At 42.4% G+C, this 26,500-nt stretch overlaps 1 protein-coding gene across 1 annotated transcript in view; it reads left to right on the top strand.

Moving 5' to 3' along the window:
* Positions 1 to 26,500, top strand: part of pou6f2 (POU class 6 homeobox 2) — a gene marked incomplete at both ends in the record, with an annotated part of 105,307 nt that overhangs the window by 32,386 nt on the left and 46,421 nt on the right. Inside the window, 1 exon segment of the mRNA XM_080417431.1 lies at positions 18,472 to 18,833. Within this exon segment, the coding sequence (XP_080273557.1) occupies positions 18,472 to 18,833 (362 nt within the window).

Here is a 26,500-nt window from a genome sequence, read left to right as displayed (position 1 = left end):
ACATGCCGTAAAAACAAATTCCCAATGAAACTAAACAAGGGAGAAAGTTATCTTTTGTGACAGAGTGTGCACACCATTCTAGCTGACTTCACATGAGGCGAAAACTAGGTTGGGTCATACTAGAGGTCTGTAATATGACAGCTCATATGAATAATAAAAATAAAAAAACAAAAAGTTAATGCATGGATTTCAGCCTTTCAAATATATATACTGTAGGTGACAACGGAAAAACGCAACATTTCTTCAAAGGAGTAGTTCACCCAAAAAATTACTTATTTTCTATCAATTACACACCCCATGAAGCCTTGGATTCATGGAGATTTTTTTGCTTAGTCGCATTCCTAAGCCAATAATTTGATGATCGGCGGAGACTCCGGTAGGAGACTCAAAGAGTCTCTGTGTCTCCTATTGACCAATGACCCGGTCATCAAATAATTGGCTCAGGAATGCGACAATAACCAAAAATCTCCATGAATTCAAGGCTTCATGGGGTGTGTAATTTTTCGGGTGAACTACTCCTGAACTACTCCTTTAAATATATCTTCTTGATATAGATGTTCCGATAAAGCATGCTGAGTTTTTGTTGTACCGCTAATAGGTTTACATTTCGCATGATTTCATAACAAGCAAAAATGCAATTACCCTTCTTGTAAAACAAGGAGTATCAAAGCAGCGGACGTGTAATGCTCAATGTCTCCGTCTACGGCTGCTCTCTGTGACTCACTTACAATATATCTAGTATGAAGCATATCCCATCTTATTTGCACTGCAGTGAAGAAAACAAACCAAAAACATCAGAGATTCAAGTTCAAAAGTCGTGTAGTCCCACTCACCTGCGGTAATGAGGCCCCAGTGTCGGTACCAATCAAATGCATGTCTGCATGTGGGTTTGATGAAAATGCTCAGTGGTAGGAGTTTCGCAGGCAAGCGTGGGCGTTAGTGAGATACAAATTAGGGAAATCTCTGCTCATTACACCACCAAAGAGTGGGCCCCTGGGGGGACAAGACAAGCCCAAATGTTTCCACACTAGTTAGTCCGTGTCAGGCTCCATCTCCTCTCCCCCCTCGGCTGCCAAGGATACGCTGCTCCTCCTGTCAGGAGTTAGCACACCGCAGGGTTCCAGCCACAGACTTAACCTCTGTCTGTGGACAGAAAGCCTCTGTGTCCCTTTACTCATTACATTACAGGCCCGCTGGATTAGACTTTCAACACACTCGCGAGGCTTCCTTGTGGAGGCAGTAAGACGACGATGTATTTTTTTAATGCTAACCCAGGGAAGCTGTCAGAACCTATAGCTTCCCTAAAACATCCGGGACAACGCTCAACACGTCCCAGACTCTTCTCCCTCCTCCTGGCTCCCAAATTGGTGGAACGAACTCCCCATTGCAGTTAGAACTGCAGACTCACTCCCAATCTTCCGCCGTAATCTGAAGACTCACCTCTTCAGACTCCACCTTAGCCCATAGCACTTGCCGTAAAGCACTTGCCCTAGCCTTGACGACCTTGTAGGCTTATGCGAAGGCTAAAATGGAATTTAGATAGCATGTTAGACAGATGCCAGGTTCATTTGCTGACCTGGCATCCTATAGTTTGCATAGTTTCAATGTACAGATTTCTTTTTAATATATACTGTTTAGTCTGATGATTCTTGGTTTACCTATAATCCTAATTTCCTATTCCTATGCATTTGATGTATTACCTCGTGTTTACCTTGTTTACTGTAAATCACTCTGGATTAAAAGTGTCTGCTAATTGTAAATAGTTGTATGGGTCCCCATTTTGAATCAATTACAGCTCAGATGGAAATGAGATATAGTTCATGTGACATGTCTGAGGAATCATGTACATTAGCAGTGGAGGAGTATAGCATTACTAAAGGAGCACGTCACGTTATATCCCCACACCATCTCAATACAACGGAGGGTCGTAAACCCCGGCCCCCAGTAGCACACCCCAGCCCACCCCAGCCCACCCCTCTAGCGCTCTTTAATTTAAGGTGTGTATTCCACGTCGTCCTTTTAATGATTTAACTCCAGCACACGGTTGTTGAAACGAGGACTCACCGGCAGAGAGAAAGTTGCATTAAATAAATAACGGTGATAAAATGTAAGACCTCATACATTTCAAAGCTAATGCAACTAGCGATGCAATAGGAGCAGCTGCACACACAGTCCGGGAGAGTGGTAATTTGATTGATTTGTTGTGACAGCGAGCCAAATAATTGAGAGTGAGAGGTTGCCGGCAGAGACGAGGCGTTGACGCCGGCAGGTTCACCAGGCAATCCCAGCAGATATGGTGGCGGTGCTGCTGTGGGGTTCTCATCTCTGCCATTGATATCTGCCAGTGGTTTATTGTTTGTCTTCAATAAGCAGCTTGGGAACGTGTGAGGTTACTGCCTTTGTGACAGTTCATGGGAGGAAAAAATAACTCTAACCAATCTAAAATGTACAGAACAGTGTTCAAAAGGTTAGAATCAAACACACACACATACACTCACAGTTCTTTTTTTTTGAGGGGGGGGGGGCGTATTGTGCTGTATTGTGCATGGGCGCAGACACACATGCGTTCCCTTGAGAATTCCAATTTTTCAGAATTCTTTTTTTGAAGTTCACTTGTAAGAAAATCTTTAGTCCCTGGTGGTTCACTTGTTGCTATCATGAACATGATGATGATTTTGTTCACAATTTCAGCTAGATGTATTTCAATAATTGTGCGAAAATGACATCTGACAACCGTACAGCACGGTGTGTTTAAAAAAAAAACAAAAAACAGATTCCCAGATCCCGTATGCTTGCGTGTATGCTTTTATTTATTTGATTTAAAAAAAAATGCTTTGTTTGTCATAACCTACTGTATGCTGGTATTAGACACTTGTTGTGCACGGTGGGCGCGGTGAGATCAGACCAGCGCCAAAGCCCTTCTCGGGGGCATGCTCTCCATTGCGATTGGATCTAAATTAGCTTATATAATTTGACAGCACTATCCCAAAAAAAATTACCTCCCCCTCTGGTCTCCTGATAGTTGTTTTTTCAGGCCAATTTTGAAAGAAACCAGTGTTACACATCTTTTAATGGATGGTGTCAGCCTGTCAGGGCATTCCACATTTTGGTGGCAAAGCATACTAAGCTGATATTTTTTCGATAAGTCGTTTTTAAGAACAAGAGCCGTGTGTAACTACAGCGTACCCGCTCTGACCTGCTGATGTCAGGTCATATTACTTCCGCATTGCGCACGTCTTGTTGACATCTCTCTTCCATCAGATTTATTGATTCACACCACGATAGATAGATAGATAGATAGATAGTCTATCTATTAGTCAATATCATCTCTCTTGCATCAATGAATCCGATGGAAGAGAGATGTCAACAAGTCGTGTGGAATGTGGAAGTAATCTGTTGTGACGTCGTCAGCAAGTTGGAGCTGCTACGCTGCAGTAACATAAAGCTCTAGTTCTTTAAAAACAATCTGCTTAGTATGGAAATGCTCATCATATTTTCAGCTTGTCAGAAATATCATAATAACAATAAAAAAGAAATTGGATATTTTATACGCTAATTTAGGTCTAATAGCATAGGCTTACAATGGAGTACTCAATACTGCAATGTAGAAATACTCTGTTACAAGTAAAAGTACAAAAGTATTGGTATAAAAATGCACTTGGGGAATCTTAGATCGAATCTTAGATCACGTCATATAAGAACTGTGTTCCAAAAATAAACAAGCCACCCTGGCGATTTTACTCATATGGATATGAAGCATCAACTGACGATGAAAAAGTACCGTAATTTTCGCACCTGAATATAAGCCGCAGCAGCTAAATTGAATGATTTGTACATATATAAGCCGCACTGGACTATAAGCCGCGGGTGTAAAATCCATAGATTTAGGAGGTCCCCTAGTGGCCGTTAGCTGTAAAAATCCATAGATAAGCCGCACCGTTATATAAGCCGCAGGGTCGAAAAATGGGGAAAAAGTCGCGGCTTATAGTCCGAAATTTACGGTACTCATTTATCCAAACAGTACGATTTTTTTCTTGTCTTTCTCCAAACACAGACGTAAACACAAACTCAGTATCATAAACGACACAGAGTCACATACCTGACAAAATCGCCGGGGGTGGTTTGTTTATTTTTGGAACACAGTTCTTATATGACGCAATCTAAGATTTCAGGTATTAAAAAGGTCTTAAAAGTCCTTAAATTTTCACTTCACTGTCATCTAGGGACCCCCCCCCCAATCATGTGGGGGGGGGGGGGTCAACCCACAGGTTGAGAACCCCTGCTGTAAATACACAAGAGATGAACTATACTTCAGATACTCTATACCTGTGGGCGTTGTAGGCTGTAGGCAAAACATACCGTTTAGTCCTTGAATACGTAGTTTACTATGGTATTTATTTACTATAGCTTGTACCGTTAATCATGTTCCCTGAAACGCTTTTCTTCCAGTTCCAGGTTAGGTAGAACCTTCTGTCTAAAGCTCTTTGGAATTTAAATAGCTTACGAGAGTGGAATTTTCTGAATATTGAAATTCCATACAGTATAATCAACATTTTGTAATCTTGCAGGTTACATATTACCAATGCAGTGCCAGCAACTATACACACAATACATTTTGCGGTATTTACTCTTTGTTCTTGAGTAAATGGTACAATTTACAATATAATATAATTGTTTATGCCAGTACCAGTACCAGTTGTTTTCATGCGATTAAAAACAAACCCTATATAATGTTTTCTAGTGATATGGCTTGACCACTTGGCCCAGAGTTGTTTTTATACAATTAGATTGCACTCTTTCTTACACTTTTCCTTGCCAGACGATTTGTCAGAGATTTGCTCCCCTCACATTAAAGGTCTGCCATATTGCTGAGGCGCGATTCATTCAGAGGCGTTCAGGAACAATCTGTAGTCAAGCATTTTAAATGAAAATTGATTTGTGATTTACATGGTCAGCGAGGGGAAAATGAACTTATGAAATGCTGTAAATGAAATATTAGACAAGGTGCAGTGGGAGGGTGTGCGCAGAACAGAGATGGTAATCTTGTGGAACTGGAATTCCCGCCTGGCAGAATTGGGTGACATTTTACATTTATCTGTGTTCTGCATGAGTTGTAATGTTAATGGTAATTTTATGGGACTGAACTGGAATGGAAAATGGTGTTATCGCAGATTGCCGCAAATGTAGAATTGTGTAAAGCCGCATCCTTTATTTCCCCCCCATTCCCTCAGTAATGTGAGTTATTGCATGATCTGTCCTCTAAGTTGAATGTGTGTATTCAGCCTATTTTTATCAGGCCGTTCTTACTCACAGCATCCTACAACGCCCCCCTTTTTTTTTGCCAAAGCATAAAATTCACAGTGACTACAGAATTTTTGATATAGGTCATTAGAGCATTAACTTATCTATTGGTTAGAGATTTGAAAGTTGTGATAAAAGAGTTACATTTTGCTGCTCGGTGGTTCCACTTTTATTCAGAAGTTCTCGGTTCATCATGTTGTTTATTCATCAGAATAGGAGATTTATTAGACCAAAAGGGGTAACCAGTAACCTACTAGTCTGTAACAATCCTGTAACAACTCTGACAAAATGCAATTACTTTTATTTGTATCTTTATAATATTGGTTTTGTTTCAGTTCTCACGTCTTGAAAAGTGACCATAAAAATGCTTATGATTCTTTTTTTTTTAAATAGCATTGCCTTCTACCAGCCCTGTCTAAAGATTTTCTCCATGATCAAAGATTAGTGGAAGTGTAGCTAAATTGTCATTTAAATATATCATTTTGTCAATATCGCTGGGCGTGCTTATCAATATGAACCAACATATTTTCAATACAAATCTATCATCAACTTAATAATACAAGAAAGTCAATATTGTTTTATCTACCGGTCAATACCGCTTATAATCCACTCTGCGTTTTCTAATGTCGATCGATATCCTGTGCACTGAACGTTTCCCATACTCCTACCAAGGTCTGGGGGGGTAAGTAACATGGATTTTCAAAGCGCTGGTAGTTCCTCCACGGTTGAAAGGGAGGGAGGCAGGACCAAAAGAGCCTAGCGAGAGAACAAAGTCATACTCCGTTAAAAGAAGCGTGGGCTCCCTCAGTCTCAGGGGCTAACCCTGCAGATCACACCAAGGTCATTATTAAACACGGCTCTCCGGTTCCCTCGCCTGTGTAACCAAAGAAGCCATGGCGACATTTGTCAGCAGATGGTGTGGAACCAAACCCCTCCACCACTGGGGGATGTCGTCTGAGCCACGGCTAAAAGCTTATCTGCGGTTACTAATTGCTGACCAGGGCCTAATTACCTTAATTAATGGGCCCGGTGGTGTCTGGGGGGCCCAGATTAGTTTGAGGGGGCTTTTATCAGCATCAGTAGCCGCACAAAAGGTCCCCCGGGACGTCTGAGGAGCATGTACGTCCCCCAGGGTGCCATTTTCCTGGACTAACTGCAGACACATCACAGATGGATCCTGTGGCATCGGTACAGGATGGCATGTTTGGAGAGAGAGAGAGTGAGAGAAAGAGAGAGAGACAGAGAGACATAGAGACATAGAGAGCGAGAGGGCTATCTGTTACTTACAGATCATGAGGGAACATTGCTAAGTATGTCTCTGGGAGGAGAGATGTTCTCCATCTCCGTCTCCATCTCTTCAAACACATTTTCTACCACTTTGACTCTCTATCCCATCCTCTTTCTTATCTATCTATCTATCTATCTATCTATCTATCTATCTATCTATCTATCTATCTATCTATCTATCTATCTATCTATCTATCTATCTATCTATCTATCTATCTATCTATCTATCTACAGTATCTCTATCTCTATCTCTATCTCTATCTCTATCTCTCTCTCTCTCTCTCTCTCTCTCTCTCTCTCTCTCTCTCTCTCTCTCTCTCTCTCTCTCTCTCTCTCTCTCTCTCTCTCTCTCTCTCTCTCTCTCCCTGTATTCCTGAATTACGCCGCCCATAATTCACAATGACAAAGTAGACTTAGCTCCATTTTCCACAGACCGTGGGGGTTTTGTTCAGTGAGCTCTCACTGTGAAATTAGCCCTGGTACTTTTCATTCTCCATGCAGCGTCAGTGAAATGGTTAAAAGACACAGATCAGCCAATATGAAAATAGAACCGATTCAACAAATCTGCTGCTCCTCCGCCTGGCCTGCTCCTCACCCATCCAAGAACCCTTTTTTTCCTCCCCCTATTTTACTCCCCCCACCCCCCCCATTACACCTCCCCCACCCACCCCCTTCCCCGACCATCAAACCCACCATGTCCCGCATTTGAAGAAGGCTTGTAACTTTCAGGTGCATACATTTCTTTTGATGATATATTGTCCCAGTGGGGAATTTCATTTACTGCTGCTGCCCTTTGCTGAACCTGTTGCTAGTCAGTGAGCACGATAAGCGCATAAGCAGCATGCCTCTTCATTCATCATACATCGTTCTGGGCTCTCAAATATCTCATATGCGATTCCGGGGGAAGAAACTACTAAACCGGCACAAAGAATCCCACCAGGAGCATAACTGAGGTTCCATTAAAACGGTCTGTGTACAAAAACATAGTGCACTGTTTGGTATCTGTTATCAAACACGCACATATTAGATGTTATGTCCACAAAATATTGGCCTATTTCAGTTTTTTTGCAGTGCATGGTCAAGATGGTTTATATACACGCAGTGAGAAATGTTTTCCAGCCTTGTGTCGTACATAATTCTCAATATTTCGCCTTGTGTTTTTTGAGCTGAATGCATTTCGGAATCTGTTCGCCCTCCGACCCCCCCCCCCCATCCCCAATCACAGTGGCTTGCGCTCTGTGTTGTATTAAACAGCATTAATAATCACAAGAGGCTCCGTGTCACTCAGAACTCTAGCACATCACTAAGGCAGACAGTGTTGTGCTGCCGGGCATGTTGTTGTGCTGTGTGAAAGTGCTTACACGCTCTCTCAGACAACCAAAGGGAATAATTAAAGACAGAAGATGGAGGCAGAAGAATGGAAAGCAAATCCCATTGTTTGGGCTTATTTCATCCCACCGAATTCTTTTTCTCTCCCTCTCTCTCTCTCTCTCTCTGTTTCTCTCTCTCTCTCGCTGCGTTTCTCCATCCTCACACATTCCTCCCCAAATGCACTGTGGGTATGTGGCGCACTATCAAAAGCATAATGTAAGCGGAGCAGCACAGAACAAAGGCCCTATGATGTCCCACTCATACCCACATTGTCTTTTCATTATTCTACAATCACTTCGTATCTGCGCAAGTTGGGAGAGGAAGGCAAGGCATAATAAACCCTATAATGTATATCACTGTGTAGCTATATACTCAGAAAGCCGCAGTGAAAGATGAGTTCCAGAGGGGTTATTTTTTTCCCTCACCTTAAGGGGCATCAATTCTTTAGACCCTGACAATCAAAAGACTGTGTGATCAAAAATAATCCCCAACGATGAAATTCTAATTTAAGGTAAGCAAGACTATTAGTGCAACTCTACTCCACTCCATTTCTGGAGCCGTAAATGTAGCCCCTCAATCTCTCTTAGCTTTTACTGTCAGTCAGAGAGCACTCAGTCATCTCCGTGCATCAAGCCCGCAATATTGATTTTTTTTTTCACCCACTGAAACAGCCGCATGAACATAAATTTTGCATGAGGCTTTTACTCGCGGCCTCTGCTTTGGTCTGACGACACATGATGGGACCCTGAACACTACTGTAATAACCCAGTCCTATCCTGCCGAGCAAAACTGGCTCGTTTTTTGACAGAGAGGGCGGACACTGACTCCAGCACCCTTTGGGCTCCAGAAGGACAAAACCCAGAGTCAGAAGACCCTGTTTTAGTGGACACTGTGTGTTGACACACGTACTACATCCACTAAGATGTCAGTGAAACTCTGCTGTCACTGGGAGAAACCATTTCTGTTCTTGAAGTCTAATGTCGGAGGAATGGAATTTGATGAGCTGAACAGGCCCCTACCGTACAGTATGTGTATGTCAGACCAATCTTGTTTCGCTTTGAGATTCATTGAGATTTGCCAGCAATTACAGTATTACACTCACCCCCCGTATTCATCCCTTGAACCCCCTCCCCCGAGAACTCTCACCTACTGTACTACACAGTCAGTGGTGGAAGAAGTACTCACATTTCTTACTTAAATAAAAGTGTCAATGCTGCAATGTAGAAATACTCTGTTACAAGGGAAAATCCGGAATAAAAAATTAAGTACCAAACGTAGAAAGTACTCATTATGCAGAACGTCCCGTTTTACAAGGTATCATTATGTATAAAATGTATGTAACATTATGTTTTGTAATAATAATTCTAATCTACAAAGTAACCAGTAACTAAACTTAATAATTGTAGTGGAGTAAAAAGTACAACATTTGCCTTTGAGATGTAGGGGAGTAGAAGTAAAAGTATTGACAATTGGAAATACTCCAGTAAAGTAAAAAAAAATAGCTCTACTTGAGTAAATGTACTTAGTTACTTTACACCACTGTGTGTACAGTACATGACACCAAATGCCAACATTAGAAAGCACACAAGGGGATTTACTTGTACCGTATGACTAGCATGTCCATTGAGAGGATTCAATTCCTTCAAATGCCTCCCCTGGAGTGAGAATTCTACAGCACAGTTTGATATCCCCTTGCATCACAAAGTGAAAGCATTATATATCTGGATCCCTACAAGCCATGTGTTTTGCTCTTAGACGGCTGTGGCTGACTCTTTTCAAATATCAACTGCCTGTAGTCTGTGTAAAATCCCTCTAAAGTGAGACCGGTTGCACTGATATTGTCTTCAGGCAGCGACTGCAAATATTTTCACACAGTATTTGTTCGGTATGTCTTTTTTTTGTTTGTTCTTGTTTCATATCACTGTTTATATCAAACATTTCCCAAAGAGCTGAGCTATATTTTTCATGCATACTACATGATACAAAAATAATTATAACAAATAATGAGAAGCAAAGTTATGTTACAGAAACCAAACGTTTATTGAACTTTACTTTTGTAAAGAGCTTTTGTAAAAAATCTAATCTTGAGTGTTCAAAATCAGTATTGTCCTCCACTACTGATGACAGGGTGAGCTTGTGCACAGTACATTCTGGAGTGTTGTTTTAGTAGCACTCTGGATTTTACTGTGTACAATCAGTGATTTTTCTGTGTAGTGTAGTATTTTGAGGTAAAAAAAAAGAAAATCTGATGAAGCTGACACATATCCATACTGTAACCCAAAACAAAGACGTTATTTTGAAAACGGTTTATTTTCCCTAAATCGCCAAAGCACTTGCAAAAAGATACTTTACATCACTTTAAGGCTGAAGAACAAATTACATCAGGGAAGAGATCAGAATAATAATAATTATACATAAAATGTATATGGTGCTTTTCTGAGCACTCAAAGCTCCATTGTTTTTGTCAAGAGAAAGGGAAGAAGAAGAAGGGGGGGCAAGGGGAAGAGAGGGAGAGAGATCAATTCAAAATAAACAAAGTATATTTACACATAGTACTGTATATCTATCCGGTGCGGTAAGTACCTGAGGTAATTAAGAGGTGCGGTAAGTACCTGAGGTAATTAAGACATAAGGTGCGGTAAGTACCTGAGGTACTCATCATCCGACGATGATATAAATCTTCCAAGTGCTTCTCCACACCATCCACAGAGTAAAAATGACCTTCCTTTGACCACCTTCATATAATGACCAGATCTCATCGTTGGCGGAAGCTCCTTTATACCTCCAGTGGGGTAATTATTATGAGCGTGACTCATTGAGCAAAGCAATTGCGACAGTGGTTTATCTGGACTCCCATCGTGGGACGTGATGCAGACCAGTAATAAGGGATTGTGTTTTCCCTCCTCGTACCTCTGCTTGTTAGGAGGGAATGACAGCTGTGTTTTCAGACTAGGATGGCGCTTTAAAAGCACAGGGCGGGTCACATTGGACATTTTCATTAACTCCTGACGGGAAAACTCTGCAGTTCCGCGATTACGCCTTAATTTACAACCCTCTCTAGCGATGCCAAAGACAGAGAAAGAACCGTTTTATAGTATAACCGTACCACACTGCGAGCTTGTACATCTGCTATTTTTGGAACATTTTTGAAAAAATCTTGAAAGTGTTTGAAAATTTTGAATAATTTTGAAATTTTAACACAAATCTTCTCTTCTGGGGGTCCCTGGCACAACATATTTTCAAATGGGAGGTCTGCGGCCCGATACACATCATTTTGGGGGTCCATGGCACAAAAAAGTTTAAGAACTACTGATTTCGAAGGCATTTGTTGAATCAGCCTCAGGTCTTATGGTTAAACAACCTTAGTCACCTCAACAAAATCATCTTCTCCACCCAATTTGTCCTGAGCTTTATACTGTACAGTGTACTGTACAGTATGATATAGTATGTCACTGTTACTGTACACAGTCACCATTCAAGTTGGCCTTGGCTGGGCCCTTTTGTATGACAAATAATATGACGAACATAACAGGATCCGAAATAATTTCTTTCAATTATAAGGCCATGCTTCTGCTTACAGCAACCCAACCTACTGCTGAGCTGCTTTCTATAGGCTTACCCGGCGAAAATCCAAGTTAATCAATAGCTTTGTTTTAATACTTAAGCTTCTTTGTACTGTAATTTGCTGTATACACTATACAGTGAGTCATATTTATAATTGTAAACACAGCTGATCAATAATGAGATGCAGATGAGATGAGATATACTTGATTAATCCCCGGGGGGAATTGAGGCATAATGTGATAAAATGAATATCTACCAGACAAACAAAAACACATCAGACACACATGGACAAGGCCGACACAGAACCACATGCATTTTAGTACCAGGGAGAAAGTTCTCATGCATTATGCAGTCTGATAGCAGTTGGCACAAAGGAAAGTCTGTACCACTCCGTTTTTCATCTGTGGAAGGGTGAACCTCTGGTTGAAGGTGCTCACCTTCTTCTGCAACCCATCCATAGAGTGGATGGGAGGCGAGTGGAGTTAGTACCGCCAGTTTGAGCAAGACCTGATAAGAACACGCTGTGATTGGCCACTAGTCGCTGTGATTGACTGTTCTGCCTTGTTGAAATTCATAGCATTTTTGCAACTATGCTTAAACCAAACTTAATTTACTTATCCGTAACCTTAACCTCAGTAAAATGATGCCTAAACCTAACCTTATTCCTAACCTTAACATCAGTAAAAGTAGCGTTTTATCTGAGAAAATAAATTGTCCACAAAAAGTAGCGTTGGACAGTGGAAAATCAATTGTCCGTAGAGAGATTCGAACCCGAAGACTAAGGCCTGGGAATCTGATGATTAACGCGGCATGCCATTGAGGCCATGTCCCGTCACGGCCTTTGCACTTTGCGACGCGTTGTGAACTTGTAGATCTGCTATTTTCAAATTATTTTTTTATACATCCGAAAACTTGTGAAATGGGACAATGTGCAAAATGAGTACTCTCAGTACTTTAAGTATATTTTGATGCCATTATCTTTGTACTTTTACTCAGGTAAAGTTTGATTACCGGAACTTTTACTTGTAACAGAGTGTTTCTACAGTACATTCATACATTAACTTAAGTATAGAAATGTAGTACTTTTTCCACCACTGGTCAACAGTGTGTGCAGGTACACACACGCACGCACGCACGCACGCACGCACGCACGCACGCACGCACGCACGCACGCACGCACGCACGCACGCACGCACGCACGCACGCACGCACGCACGCACGCACGCACGCACGCACGCACACACACACACACACACACAGGAAGTAAACAGCTGTAAAAGTAGGGGTCTGGTGGTGAAAAAAAACATCAAGTCAGAATCAGCCCCAGAGAGAAAAGTGCTGTAATGGGGGAAAAGGGGGGGGGGGTATACGTCTGCCAGGGACCACTGAGATAGCGCTAGTAATGAGAGTGCTGGCTGCTTGTGTCTCACTCCTCCTCAGCCACGCAGGAAACAAAAATAGCGGTTTGTCTGACAAATGAGCCGGCTTGACCTAGCCTTTTCGACCTCTGACAATCAAGTCTCCATTCGTGTATACTTCGGTACTTCACAAGTCAGGGGGACGTCGCAGTCAAAAGATAACTGTTGATTTCTACACAGTGGCACTGTGATAAAGCCAAATCCCCCCAGAGAAGACAGACTGGAGAGACAGACAGTCGGTGGACAGGTTCTTTAAAGCATGCGGGTCCGTGGCCTTAAGACACCTCTGTGCACACGCACACATAACCACCTGCTACTCCCAGGGAAATGTCATGGTCCCAAGATGATGGCTTGCCATGTCAATTGACATGCCACAGTGCAATTCACATCTCATCATTTGGGCGGCAGTGGCTCAGGAGTAGAGTTCTCAACGGGCCTGAAAATTAAGGCCCGCCCTAACTGGGCCCTAACTGGGCCAGCCTCGAACAGGGCCCGGCCCGAACAAGTACCATAATGTTACTGTAGGCCCGAAAACCTGAAAAACCCAAAAGTGTCATTTTGTGCTTAATGCCCTCAAAGTCACGCATCCAACAAGCTTTGATCTGAGCAGATTGGACCTTCCGTTCCAGAGATAATAACATCTTGAAAACGATTTTCTAGATTGGACCTTCCGTTCCAGAGAAAATTAACATCTTGAAAACGATTTTCCAGATATCTGAGTAAAGTTCACTTTGAGCTGAATCCAATGCATCCACTGCCATTTCCCTCAGCCTTACTGTTCGGCCGCTAGGGGCAGTTGGAATTATTTGTTGAAAATGTTTTACGGAACCCGAGGCTCGGCTAATTAGCATTAGCTTTATTATGCTAATTATGCATTAGCCAAATGCATATTAGGACCCCCCCCCCACACACACACACACCCTGTCATAAGTTCAATTATTATTATCGTGAACAACTGTTCAGAGTGGGGGCCTCCTCGCTCTCTCGGACCCCCCGGGCGTGATGTCTAAGTGGGGAAGACCGGTGAGCAAGCACGGGCACAAAGGAGAGAGGAGGAAGGATATAATTATAGCTCTATAGGATCCTGGCATCTCCTTTTGCCCTCTCTCTCCATCATAAGTGAAGCTCCCGCACTCTCATCCTTGGTCATGTGTCTGCCAGAGGAAAGGAGCGCAAACAATTAGCCGAGACAGGGCCGCTTTGGATTATGTGCTCAGCCACGGCAATCAGACAAGCTGCAGTTAAAAAGAATGAGCTTTAAAAATGCCAGTTGCCCAGTTAGAGGGGAAGGGAGGGTCAGTGGTCCTGACAGTCCTAACAAGATGACAGAATTTATAAAGCACCGCTGTTAAAAGAATATAGTTACCTGCGGTGTAGCCCTTATAATAAGGCCACATGGGGCTTCTTCCATATTCCCTCTGTATTTGTTTTCCTCTCTGCTTCATATTCTTTTGTTGTGCCTCTTGTTCCTTCTGCCTAATGGCCGGCGCTGGAGGAAAAATTCTCAGATCGTCTTTGATCTCGCCCCGGTTTTCGATAATTTTCTGACAGAAATATCATTTCTATCTCTTTCATTCTACTGTTTTTTCTTTTTTTTTGTGTCTTTCTTTCCTTTCATCCCCATCGCCCCTGTCTTTAAACAGGGTTCAGTGTTTTCTCGCGGCAGCATACTGTGCAAAAGAAGGGAAGAGAGAGCGCCCGGGTTTCTGTCAGGGACTCGGGGCTTTTGCCAGACAACTTGCCCCAACATTTCAAGTGAGAATTGGACTCTTGGCTTCTTTGCGTGTTGCAGATGATATATAATTCATGGTGGGGTGTGAGGGAGGTGTCAATGTGTCAGGAGGTAGAGGGGAAAAAAACGTTAAAAAGTGCACTGTTTACTGGCCGAGACTCGGCTGGCTTTTTTTTTTCTCCCACTGTGCTCTCTGACGCTGTACTGTACTTAAGAGTGTGGAAGAAGACGTGTGTGTGTGTGTGTGTGTGTGTGTGTGTGTGTGTGTGTAGGGGGGGTCATCTTGATGTTCATCTTTGCCCGCCGTGAAGTCTGAATGACCATGCTAATCAAAGGCATGTCTGCCGTGATGTTTAATTCATTTTTCATGAGACAACCCCACTTAAATTATTGAAGTGCATTGATTCAGTACAGTATGTACTGTATACAGGCTTGTCTACATGCCTCGTTTCACAAAGCATTATCAATAGACATCCGAGACACTCTGACACTGCTGACCAACTCTCCTGTTGTTCTTCTTACTCTTTCTCACATACAGTGGATTATTATGACCTACAACTGTTTAACCCATTAAGGCCTTAATTTCTTCTAAATCACTTAGTTCGCAAACTTCTTTGTGCCAAGGATCCCCCCATCTGAGAATGTTTTGTGCCAGGGATACCCCCCCAAGAAGAGAAGATTTGTGTAAAAATTAAAAATAAATCTAAAATCTAAAATCTAAAAATGTAAAAATCTAAAAAAAAAGTTTAAAAAATGTAAAAAATGCTGATGTACAAGCATGTAAATAACAACAATGCTAGGCTTATCATCATGGATAAAGCCAAAAAAATCACACTTTGTCAAATGACTGTTGCTTGTGGAAAATAACAGATTTTCAAGTGGAACACGTGACACATCTTAGCCTTAAGGCTATTTTCTAAGCAGCCATGAATGAATGTAGATGTCTCTTCTGTTCATTACTGACTGAACCACATACTGTACCTGCACTTAAGCTTGACAGCAATCAAAGTAAGTGAATTTGATTACATGAATGTTGATGGAGTTCCATTCAAAGGAATTCCTTGGTGTTGTTTCCCCACTCTGTCAATGGAATATTCCTCTGCACACCAGGCCTTATAGTTATCCCTATCCCTTCCAAGTCTGTGTTGTTATCATCTATATCAGTGGTTCCCAGCGGGGGTCCCCAAATTATTTTGGGGGGTCCCCAGATGATTAGCTTAATGTGCAACATTGTTTTCTCACTCAACAGTAAACAAACCAACATACAGTATAAGTGTATACAGGCTATCTGCACATTTTAGTTACAATTTAATGACCATTGGCCAAATTGTCAAATAATATGTAAGAAAGAGGCAAGCATTGTGAAAATAGCCGATGTACAAGCTCTCAATGCCTGTAAAAACAACAAACAAAAAAAGCTATTTTCTCAGTGTTTCTAAAACGGGGGCATATTGTTGCTGTCGGGCAGAAACCTCTTATCTCCATAATTTTTTGTTTTTTGTTTAGTAAATTAACGCCCTACTTGATCATACTACAGCGTCACGCAAAAGTATCGAAAGTAGCAGATCTGCAAAACAAGTCGCTTCACGCCGCGTTTTGAGCTTCTTGGTCTGCTAACTACAGTATAACTATAATTGTGTTATATTTAGCACTTTTACAGAGTTGGTTTAAGAACCACTGAAAAGACATTTCTGACTGAATAGAGGCCAAGCAAAACAAGGAACATTACATTCTGCATACATTTTGCAAAATTATACAGTATATGCCTTGAAGTTCTGCTTTTTATATTTCTCATACTGTAGCTATTTTATTTTTACTGATAAATGCTAATCTATGCTGTACAGTACTGTAGGTGCAGCGCTGTTTTTCGAGACTCAGTCAATTGTTTTCAGAAATGCTGAGTAAAAAATCTCAGAGATTCCATACAGTGTTTATCTGAAAAAGAGCCCAGTGAATACTCACAGACCAAGCTCAAGGAAAAATCCAACAACAATATTTCTGTCCTTTGTGTCAATCATTTGGTTAGACCTTTCTGCTCCTGTATTGAAGGAGTTGTTAAGGTCAGTTTGAAGAAAATGTTTAATTCAGTGGCGTAAAGTAACTATAAGTACATTTAATCAATGTGTCGTGATGCGACACATTGTGAGCTTGCTAGTTTCAAAAGATTCTTATACATTTTATCAATTTGAAAACTTGACTTGAAATGAGACATTCTGCATAATGAGTACTTTTACTTTTGGTACTTTAAGTATATTTTGAAGCCAATACTTTTGTATTCTTACTCAAGTAAACAAAAACAAAAATAAGTTAACAGACTTGTACTTGTAGTTTTTCTATTGACTCTTTTATTTAAGTAAAAAATGACAGTACTTCTTCCACTACAGACCAAGCTGAAGGAAAAAACTGTTTTTCTGTTCTTTGTGTAAATTAATCATAGACATTTGGTGAGATCTTTTGTATTGAAGTTGTTAAGGTCAGTTTGAAGAAAATATTTCATTTACTGTTACGCCTTACTACATAATGTATGCTTTTAGAAATGTTTTGCGTTACTCCCTGCCTGCTAAAAGCTTAAAAGAGTTGAAGTGCTGAACATTCTTACAAAAATGTCTCTCAGGAAGAAAAAAATGGAATGAATTGTATCATTAAATGATTTCACTGCATATATATAATGTTACTGTAAAGCTGAATTACATACTGTAACTGCACACCAGGATAGTGTTTGATATGCTCTTTTAATTTTAGATGGTATGTGTTTCCACATAGCTGGTTAATAGTGCTAAAGGCTCGTTGTCCATCTCTTAAGTGGCTGATAACAGTTTCAAAAGTGTGTAAATTCTTTTTTACAAGCATCTAAATCCAGAAATGGAGTTCTTCTGATGGCATGCCATTACTGAATCCAATTAGTTAATGGGGGCTAATTTCTCGAGACTCTCAGAGAAGATGGATTGCTGTTCTTACGAGATTTAAAGCCATTAAGCCAAAATATTCTGACATTCTTCGTCCAAGTGACACAATGGAGAGCTTTTGCTCCACGGAGAGCAATTATATCACTCAAACTTGATAGCTTTGTCCTCCAGGCTGCTAACTATCCTCTCTTCTCGCCACTGAAGCTAGAATCATACAGGACCTTATTGTGGCACCGAGCAATTTACATCAATGTCCCACTCCTACTACTCGCACTGTGTCCATCCTGGGGTGTTCAATTACCACTTCACTGTTGGACATGTTGTTGTCGTGTCCATTGTTTGTGAGAGTTGTTTTGAGAGAACGTAGGTGTGAGAGTCCTAACATAGGGTGATCCTGGCCAGGATTGTCCCGATTTCAAGCTGCGTGTCCCGAGTCCTGACAAATATCTCTAAAACACGATTTAAAAACAGAATTATAATAGTAGCATTGCGTGTGTGAATTCAACACTGAGGCTGATGTTTGTCAGTCAGTCGTTGCCTGTATGCTGCTGCAACACCTATAAATGGTAAATGGTGCATTTATATTGTGCTTTTATCCAAAGCGCTTTACATAGATTGTGCATTACATTCACCCATTCACAAACCATGCAAGGCACCAACCTGCTCATCGGGAGCAATTAGGGGTTCAGCGTCTTGCTCAAGGACACTTCGACACTAACTCTGGGGGAGCCCGGGATCGAACTGGGAACCTCGCGGTTCCCATCTGGCCGCTCTACCAGCCACTCTACCCCTGACATGTACGCGTGCGCGCGTGGGTCCCGGTTTGTTTGAGGGGCTGAATATAATGGTCACCCTATCCTAACAGCTTGTCTTCTCTGATGTCCGTCCACAGCTACCTCATCGCTGAACTCCCAGCTCCAACACCTGCAACAGCTGCAGCAGTTACAGCACCACCACCACCAGCAACAGCAACAGCAACAGCAGCAACAACAGCAACAGCAACAGCAACAGCAACAGCAACAGCAACAGCAGCACCATCACCACCACCAACAGACCCACCATGCCCAGACCCAGCTGCCGTCCCAACATCACATGACGACCCCGCCCAGGCAACGGCAGTCGTCCGTCCCCTCTCCCGGTGGCTCCACCTGCTCCTCCAACTCCGGCCAAGCGCCGCATTCTCCGCCTCACAGGCTCAGCCAATCGCCGGCCCGCAGCCTGCCCTCACCCGTCACCCCGCCCATGCCGCTGCAGGTGAGTCCGAGTGCTTCCTGCTCTGCATGCATGCGCTGTTGTTGGGAGAGTTCGATTTAACAATTTTTTTCACCCAGTGCCAATTGCCTAAGCTGTAATTCTGGGCACTACTCTCCCTCTGCCAGCCTGGGAGAGCCCCAAACTGAGCTCATGCTTCCTTCAATGCATGAGGAGTGAGCAGGCCGCTTCTTATCACCTGACAGGGGGGAGTTTCCCCGGTTGGACATAGCGCGTGGAAGGAACACGTTATTCCAACCAGTTCCTTTCCCCTCCATCAGGCGCCCTGGCTGACCAAGGGGAGGCGATAGAGTTCGATAGTTGTGTGCGTGCGTGCGTGCGTGCGTGTGTGTATGCTGCATGCGTGCGTGTACCGTGTATACTCAGTTAATTTTGCAGTGCATAGATCCATGCTTATCCTCCTTTTCATGCAGTGTGAATCTGCAACATGACTGGAGTGATATAAAACACTTTTCCCCTTGATCCTTCCCTTGTACAATGAATTAAAAGCCAGTGAGTATCGGTGCGACAAAAAAAAGAAAAAGAAAAGCTGTGATGTTAAGAAGTCAAGCAGCAGCGTGTGTATTTGAATAGTGTGATTATGTCGCTGAGCAGGGTCAACCTTGAGATAAAACCTCAAGCAGCAGCAAGACCCGCTGTTTGATCGTCTGTCAGCACTTGATCTTGATCAAGTGGGAGCGTTTTAAATCATTTTCGGGAGCTCTTCTTGTCCACGCTGAGCTATTAGAATATGCATTTCGCTTTTCCGGGTAGATGTGCTTATGCACATGAAACCTCGCCGCCCCTCGCCGGTGATCCTGTGAGGTTATCTCTCTCCACGTACTTATCATCTGCAATCGGCCCCGTTTTTTGTGTGTGTGTGGGGGGGGGGGGCTCTTCCCCCTCAAATTCATTTTTTTTTGGGTCAGTGTGTCTGTCCATCTATCTCCCCCCCAGTGTTCTGTCCGTTCGGCTGTCACCGTGTGACGATAATAACCTATTTTATATCCCTGTGGTTTCATTTCTGGTGGAGACTGGCCAGGGTCGCCTCTCTGTCCCCGGTCACATTCATCAGCGTCAGACCCTTATTGGGTTGTGGTGCAACCTTCTTTATGGCCAGGATGAGTTGGGCTATTTGTTTCCTCCACCCACAACGGCCCAGCAGTGGTTGAAAGTAACGAAGTACATTTACTCAAGTACTGTACTTATAGTACCATTTTGATTTCTTTTTTTTACTTTACTGGAATATTTCCAATTTTCAATACCTTTACCACTACATCTCAGAGGCAAAGATTGTACTTTTACTCCACTATGATTATTTGAAAACTTTAGTTATTAGTTACTTTGTAGATTTGACTTATTATTACGAAACCACTTCAGACCTATTTGGCAATTTGAAAACAGCAGATCTACAAGCTCAAAAGCATGAGCTTGTAGATCTGCTATTTTCAAAGGATTTTATACATTTGGAAACTTGCAAAATGGGTATAATGAGTACTTTCACTTTTGGTACTCTAAGTACATTTTTAATACCGGACTTAAACATGTAGTAAACATGTGAGTACTTCTTCCATCACTGCGGCCCAGTCAGTGAGGCTCAGCAGGAAAAAAACAGCCTCAGGATTGTAATGGCCTCCTAAGGCTATAGGCGATTTCACTGCCACCACGCTGGCGCCACCTCCACGCCAAATGACACTGTCCAATGTCCACTGCTCTCCAGACTCCAGCCATAGGGACGAGAGCCGCACTGACCAACGCTTATACGGATTCACACACTCAGCCTCTCGCATCGTGGGGCCACAGCACAAAGTCCCTGATATTTTCCAGATGACAGATAACGGTTTTGATCAGATACACACTGCGGTCAAGACGACCCGTCTTGCGTCTTGTTCAATTTGTGATATTTCCGGGAAACCATTGCTTCGATAAATTTCCAAGAATCTATGAACAACGTCCTCCGGGGCAAAACAACGGACACAGTAAGACAGACAGACAGAAGGGGCGGGGGAATGTCTCAGATGTGGCCTCTATGCTGCTACTGACAGTGGTGTAATGTAACAAACTAAGTACATTTACTCAAGTACGTTACTTGAGTAAATGTATATAAATCATTCTATTATAAAACATACATTAACCACTTCAGCCCTATTTTATACATAGGCTATTTAAAAATAGCCTATCTATTGTAGATCTTTTTCAAACATTTTAGTACTTTAAGTATATTTTGATGCCAATACTTGTGTACTTTTACTCAAGTAACATTTTGAACACAGGCCCTTTACTTGTAACAGAGTATTTTTATATTGTGGTATTGCTACTTTTACTTTACATAAAATATCTGAGTACTTCTTCCACCACTGACTACTGACCAAACTGAGACCCTTTGCTTTATATAGATTGTCTTTCCTAAAGCAAGCAGAGAGGCTGATTATGATGACTGAGGACAGAGATGATGGGGGGTGGGAGGTGAAGGGGCCAAATCAGGCATCATTAAGATATTGGCTCATCAAATGGGATTAAGGGAAGTGTGTGTGTGTGTGTGTGTGTGTGTGTGTGTGTGTGTGTGTGTGTGTGTGTGTGTGTGTGTGTGTGTGTGTGTGTGTGTGTGTGTGTGTGTGTGTGCGTGCGTGCGTGCGTGCGCATCTGCTGTGCACTGGGGAGCAGGACAGACATAAAAGGTTTAGTTTTGCTGGGTCAGAGGGAGAATGTGCCCATGTCACCAAATCAGTGGCCCTCCCAAGGTCAGGCTCTGGCCCTCGGCTCAGCCTCACACCCGAAGCATGCAATAGGATTTGGGGGCCTCACCGTCGCCTCCGCCTGGCGCCTGGCACTTGGCTCCTGTCTCACTGCACGGGTCAACTGATTGGATTTTCAGTCACCATGAATTTATTTCAATGGTTATTGTGTGGTTTCAGAGGTTTTCTGTCCAGGGAAGAGTCTGCGTGCCACTTACCTAATCAGAGAGAAGAACCCCTCCCCTCATAAGCCCAAATATATGTTTACATACAGTACATTAAATTCCATTGTCATGAGTCCACTGTAACTGTTTTAATTAATTTCCGGCCTATCTGCCTTTCAATGGCGGATTTAAGTTATCCAATATCCAGTTAAAAAATGGTAAGAAGTGTGTTTACTCCGGGACCTTCTGTTTCCCAAACGGCCTCTCTACCCATTCAACTATGGCCGCCCCTTGTAGAATAATATCGTTAAGTAGAATAATACTTCTTTGAATATGTTTGAGGATTCTCTGTCTTCTGGATTCTTATATTTGATATTTATGTATATAAATGTATATTCCTGTTGATTATTATGTTCGGTATCTCGGCTACATTGAAAATGAGGGCCCGCCCCTCAACTGTACTCCGACTTGAAATAAAGGTTATGATGATGATGATGATGATGATGTAAAAGGGTGGCCATTGTGCAGAATGTTCCACACCATTCCCCCTGAGGGCGGAGTAGCAGTGTAGAAAGCGTAAAAAGAAGAACCTTTCTCCGATGACGAGTACACACATACTCAAACCTAAACGGTCGCCTTGACCATAGTCTTGCGTAGCCAGACAACTATTCCACAATCTCCGAATGCTATATAGAGTCTGGAACTACACCTCCAAATCCAAGACAGGAAGCTGTCATCTGTTTGTCATTTCCGTATCTAATCTATATCTTAAATATATCTTAAAATTTACATTAAAATAAATTATTTCCATTTCTGCTAAGCAGCAAGCTATATATGCTTAGATGATTTTGATTTATATTCAAGATAAATTTGAAGAAACATAAGTGGGACGGAGGCGTCACATCCGCTTTATCGCTTGATCATTTTCAGAGCTTCCGTTGCTCCAGTCTGTTTGACTGAAGCATTTGAAAATTGTGGGAGGTAACAGTCTGGCTTGCGAGACTACCGTGACCATGAAATGGCTTCTGTTTGTTTAAGCTGAAAGCAGTGTTAAGTATCCCTAGCACTATGCTTTACCCAGCAAGAAGTCCCATCATAATAACCCTCATTATATTACAGATACTGTGACACTCCTCTTTCAGTCTCTCATTGGGTCAACCAGGGCCACTCAGCCATTCAACTAATAGTTGACCAAATGGAGAGAGAACGTGTTATTATGTTGCAATTAACCTCCCAAACACATTTGCTTCCCCATAGGGGATGATGGGGACAAAGCCAACAACACAGGCTTAGACACTACATCCTTAATGTAGTTTAATCTCCCCCTGGTTTTAATTCTGGGAGACAAAATGCATTAATTGGCTATTAGGGTAGAATTAGTTGTACAATGTGAATTGTTTTGCCTTTGAGTCGCGGGTTCCCAACTCAGATTACTCCAGCTAATTTGGCTGAAATAGAATTGGAATTCCCCCCCACCCCACACACACACACACACACACACACACACACACACACACACACACACACACACAGTCACCATGCACAGTACTACAAGCCTGCGGCCTAGTGGCCTGTCTGAAATACCCAATGCAGTGATGACAAATAGGCAGGGGGGAGATTATGAAATTTGCTTAAGTGTGTTAATGGGCTGATTGTGGGAGCCCGCTGGATTTAGACTGGAAGTTGATTGATTAGAGCTGCGGGTTTTCTCCACGCCCAGAGAGCTCAGGGATTTGATGTGGTGGTGGTGGTGGCGGGGTGTGGGGTGGGGGGGGTGAGGGTGTGTGGGGCGGCGCTCCACCGCCAAGTCTGTTACACCGGAATTGATCTTAATTAGATCTGAAAGACCTGCCACAGCAGAATGGTCGCGGCGATTAAAATGAAAAACAGGAGAAATTACTGATCAAATTAATCATAATGTCGGGCTACAGCTGTAGGTCTGGTGTAATTTGCCACTCCAGTGAGTTACATCGGCCCGGGCAGAGAGAGGAGAGGCGAGGAGAGGCGGTACATACTGATCCATGGCAGTGTGGGAGGCTTAGGCCAGCCTATCAACTCTCTTATTCCATGCTGGGTGCCCCCCACAGCCCCCCCCCCCATTGACCCTGCTGTACCACCCAGCAGAATCCTACCAAGTCTCTCTCTCTCTCTCTCTCTCTCTCTCTCTCTCTTTCTCTATCTCTCTCTCTCTCTCTCTCTCATCTCTCTCTCTCTCTCTCTCTCTCTCCTCTCTCTCTCTCTCTCTCTCTCTCCTCTTTTCCTCACGAAATACAGTGTCTGCAGTTTGAGCAGTGTTGCCATGTCCGGCTTATTATAAGCGACTTTGGGCAGTTTTTTCTGTGAGGTCGCTTTGAATATTGGTAGTTGCGGGTTGCGTTTCTTTGGGCTTGTTTCTAAAGTGTAGTACTTGCTTATTTGGGCTTGCTGTCTAATGTTGTTTAAACCAGTTGCGGTTCTCAAATAGTTTCATGTCAAGAACCCCCCAAATTCAATGTATTCGTCCGTGGACCCCCCACCTGAAACTATCTTGTGCCAGGGACCCCCCCATACAAATATCTCACATCTTTTTCGAGATTGTTGAAAATAGCAGATCTACAAGCTCACAACGCATCACATTGCGATGCGTTGTGAGCTTATAGATCAGCTATTTTCAAATAGCCGATGTATGCAGGTTTAAAGTGGTTAAACTGATACAGTTGGTTCTTTTGGGCTTGTTTTCATAGACCCGGTTGCTTATTTCTCTCTCTCTTTGAGCATTTGCAGTAGATTCACATCGGCCTCACTTGGTAATAGCTCATCTCATCCTTAAAGGAGCACTTCACCCCTGGAAGAAGTTTTCGTCCTTTTAATGAAGTTTAGGAGTCAAGAAACAAGATCCTGGGTTTTTTTTTAAAATAATCTGTGTTTTTAGATATCTAGTAATCTTCGCAATATCGTGACGTTATTTGCATCATGAGAGATTGGTCTCATTCTTTTCCCGCACTACATGTCTCGGCGTGTCTCAGTCAGACCATCTCAAAAGACAGCCCCAATGGGGTGTCCGTAACACTTTGTTCAACCTTCTTTCGCCACTCGGCCACTCCCATTAGCTGCGGCCAGCGGCCCCTTGTAGAGTGAGGCATTACTTTACCTGAGTTATCTTCTGATAGTTGTACTTGAATGTTGACATGAAATAATAATCCTGTGTAGTGTTTCATAAGCGCAAGCTTGAAAAAAAAAATACAGCGTGGAGTAGCAGCGCTGGTAAACAAACACCGTCACGAAAGGCTAGGATCATAATACCAAGGATGTGACAGTGATGTCAATACTATGCGACATCGGAAGTGAAACTGCATGAAGATACTTATATGTCCCAGTGATATGACATCACTAACGAATCCTTGGACATAATATGTAACTAGATGAACGTTTGCGAGGACAGCCAGTGTTGCCAGATATTGTGAGAGAAATAAGCAGCCAGGTCTATGAAAACAAGCCCAAAAGAAAAATAACTATGCCAAGAGCACTTTACCTAGACATGGGATATTATATATTTGAAAATTGCTGATCTACAAGCTCACAACGCTTCGCAACCCATTGTGAGCTTGTAGATCTGCTATTTACAAAAAAATCTTGAGGGGGAAAAAGTCCAAAATGTGGATTTTTTGCAAAAATATTTTTTATTTGCTTTCAAAATGTGGAATATTTTTTACACATATTTGTTAGGGGCTCCCTGCCACAAATTATAATTTCAGATGGGGGTCTGTGGAAAAATACATGAACATGTTTGAGAACCACTGGTTTAAAACAGCAATCAAAACATTTGGAAACCAAGCCCAAATATCAACTACATTTTAGAAAGAAGCCGCTTATAATAAGCAGACATGGCGACACTGGCATGCTGTTTGGATGTTAGGGATGTTATTGTTGGAGATCACACCCACATGGAACCTCCCCTGCCACAAGGCACCAAAGCATTCTGGGAGTTGAAGTTATAGGCAGTGATACGCTGTGGTCCCCCTGTGGTCCCCCCCTGTGGTCACCCCTGGAACTTCTTCCAGGGGTGAAGTGCTCCTTTAACCGCATGAACCCCTAGCATCCCTATGGGCATAAGGGTCATATAAGTGCTTTTACTGTATCTGAGAACCCTTTTGCCGGAGTTAATACTCACTGCGAAGTTCCGAAGCTCCATCCACCAATGGCCAGCAGGGTCTTCAGATTGCTGTTCCTGAAAAACAAAACAAAAAATTTACTTTGAGTTCTCACACCTTTGCATTGTGCCAGCCCTGTATGTACAGTAGGAGATATGCATTGGTGCATGTTAATTAATGTGTGATGTTAATTAATGTGTGATGCCAGATCACAACCACCATCATACTGATGTAATAAAAGCATGTAGCTTAACCCATTACATTCGGGAACACAATTTCGTTTTAGATTTAGATTTCTTTGGCCATTTAAAAATAGCAGACTTACAATGAGCTTGTAGATCTGCTATTTTTGAAAAAATCGTGAATATTTGTGCAAATCGTTGAATATATAAATATTTTTAAAGCGAACATTTGTAACCCAAATCTTTGCTTCTGGGGGGGGGGGTCCATGTTTGCTTTAAAGATAAAACATTTAGATTTTTCAAAAAAATAGCAGATATACAAGCTCATAGTGCGGCACTCGGTGCCGCGCTATGAGCTTGTATATCTGCTATTTTTGAATAGCCAAAAATATAATATAATAAATCTAAAATGACACAGATGCGTTCCCGGATTTAACGGGTTAACCCACAACCGCAGCC

This window comes from Gymnoscopelus braueri (genome assembly GCF_963280865.1).
Source record: "Gymnoscopelus braueri genome assembly, chromosome: 21".
NCBI lineage: Eukaryota > Metazoa > Chordata > Actinopteri > Myctophiformes > Myctophidae > Gymnoscopelus > Gymnoscopelus braueri.
Note: the sequence above shows the minus strand (reverse complement) of the source record. Positions and strands in the feature narration are given on the sequence as shown.